The sequence below is a fragment of the Cannabis sativa genome, chromosome X, assembly GCF_029168945.1.
Source record: "Cannabis sativa cultivar Pink pepper isolate KNU-18-1 chromosome X, ASM2916894v1, whole genome shotgun sequence".
Lineage (NCBI taxonomy): Eukaryota > Viridiplantae > Streptophyta > Magnoliopsida > Rosales > Cannabaceae > Cannabis > Cannabis sativa.
The window spans coordinates 73,270,954-73,272,852 of record NC_083610.1 but is presented as its reverse complement, the minus strand read 5'-3'; the positions used below and the strand labels follow the sequence as shown (position 1 = coordinate 73,272,852).

The 1,899-nt window shown below is 36.6% G+C and overlaps 1 protein-coding gene across 1 annotated transcript; it reads right to left on the bottom strand.

The window, feature by feature from the left end:
- Nucleotides 1-257: 257 nt before the first annotated feature.
- On the bottom strand, nucleotides 258-728 carry LOC115694996 (uncharacterized). The gene has a single exon (XM_030622096.1). It carries the CDS (start codon nucleotides 726-728, stop codon nucleotides 258-260), a length of 471 nt encoding a protein of 156 aa, XP_030477956.1.
- Nucleotides 729-1,899: the final 1,171 nt, after the last annotated feature.

The following is a 1,899-nucleotide window of genomic DNA, read 5'->3' as shown; positions in this document are numbered from 1 at the left end:
TAGTCAAAGTTCAAAATATTGATTAAAAAAACTGTTTAAAGAAATATTGAAAGTAATTATTTTTGCTTTCAAAATTTTGATTCTCAATTGAAAAATTGAAAAGTGAAAATATTTTCATAGAACACGATTTTGAAAAATATTTTCACTTTTTTAATTTTAAAAACAGAAAACTGATTAAAAAAATGTTATCAAACGTCACCTATATTTATTTTTTATTTTTTTGAAAAATGCGTAGACATATTAAAACACCAAATAAGTTAGACCTCGCGGTCATTACAAATTAAGTTACTTAGAATGGAGGACGGATCCACCATACCAGTCACATTACAGTTGAAAGCCCATTTTGCCACATTATGAGCTGCATAGTTACAACTTCTAGAAATAAACGAAAAATTACATCTAGTCAAAAGGTTTGAGAGCTTTTTACATTGAATTACATAATTAGTAATACCCCAAGTGGAGGAAATTCCCTTCAGAGTATTGATCACCGTCTTAGAGTCGCTCTCACCGATCACAAAAGAAAGCTTCCCACTAATCGCTAATTCCAGGGCCAACAGGCAAGCCACAACTTCTCCAATAAGCGAATCAAAGAAATTGAGGATATTGCTTGCTACCCACAAAATTGAGTCCTTATGATCCCTAGCCAAAGCCACCGCACACATTGAGTCGCTACCAACCTTAACGTCACAGTTGATTTTGACCCAATCGTCTGGCGGGGGAGACCACATCGAAGTCGTGCAAATCACCAGCGTGGGAAATAAACAAAGGATGTAATTTGCATAACAAGTAAAAATGTAACGCCCTAATCTATAGGGACGCCACGTGTGTGATTTTATAAACTAGTTTAATACTAATAGAATAATTAATTATTAAAAACCGTGATAATATTAAAAACTTGACTAAAATAAAACACTAAAAATGGACATTATAACGGCATAAAAAGTGTGTTCCGGGAATCCTTGTTGTAAAAAGTTTTGCTAAAGAAATATGTACGACAACCATTTAAACATAAAATCAAAATACACAGCAGATACAGCCAGTCTAAAACAACTCCTGGCAACTCGGCACGTTGTGCCTAGCGAGGTCAATATGTACATTGCTGGAGAAGACTGCCACCTCATGGTTGATCTAGCTTTTCTTTGCCTTTACCTGCACCACATAGCACCCGTGAGTCACAAGGACTCAGCAAGAAAAGTAATAATAACAATCATATAGCTTATTACTCGAATATTGTCATTTATACACAATAAAAATCAAACCATCACACTTTGTTCATAAGATGAAATCCAAATCACTACTGGCATCTGCCACGAATAAACATTAGTATACAGATATTTGGTAATACAAAACCATTATACCAATAATGGAATTCATATTCATTTAATCATATAAATAATATATATGTTACCTCATAAAGCAACCATCTTCATGACATCATGTTGCCTAATTAGGCAAGTCGATGCTTTAATCTGATGATCTTGTATTGTATCGCCTAATCAGGCAAGCCCATGCCATAGCCTGGCACCCATATGTCGCATAACTGCATCACCTAATCAGGTGAGCCTATGCCCAAAAACCTGCACCCATATATCATACAATTGCATCACCTAATCAGGTGAGCCCGTGCCACAATCTGGCACCAATATATCCATCGTCTAACTAGACGAGCTCGTACCTACGCCCGGTACTTATCATGTCACTGACGCCTGTACTTACGCCCAGTACGTCGCCAGGAAAATCGCATCACCTAATCAGGTGAGCCCGTACCTACACTCGGTACTCATCATATATCACTAACGCTCGTACTTACGCCCAGTACGTTACCAGGAAAATTGCATCACCTAATCAGGTGAGCCAACATATCACATGCATAATATTATCACATTATCAATACTCAAC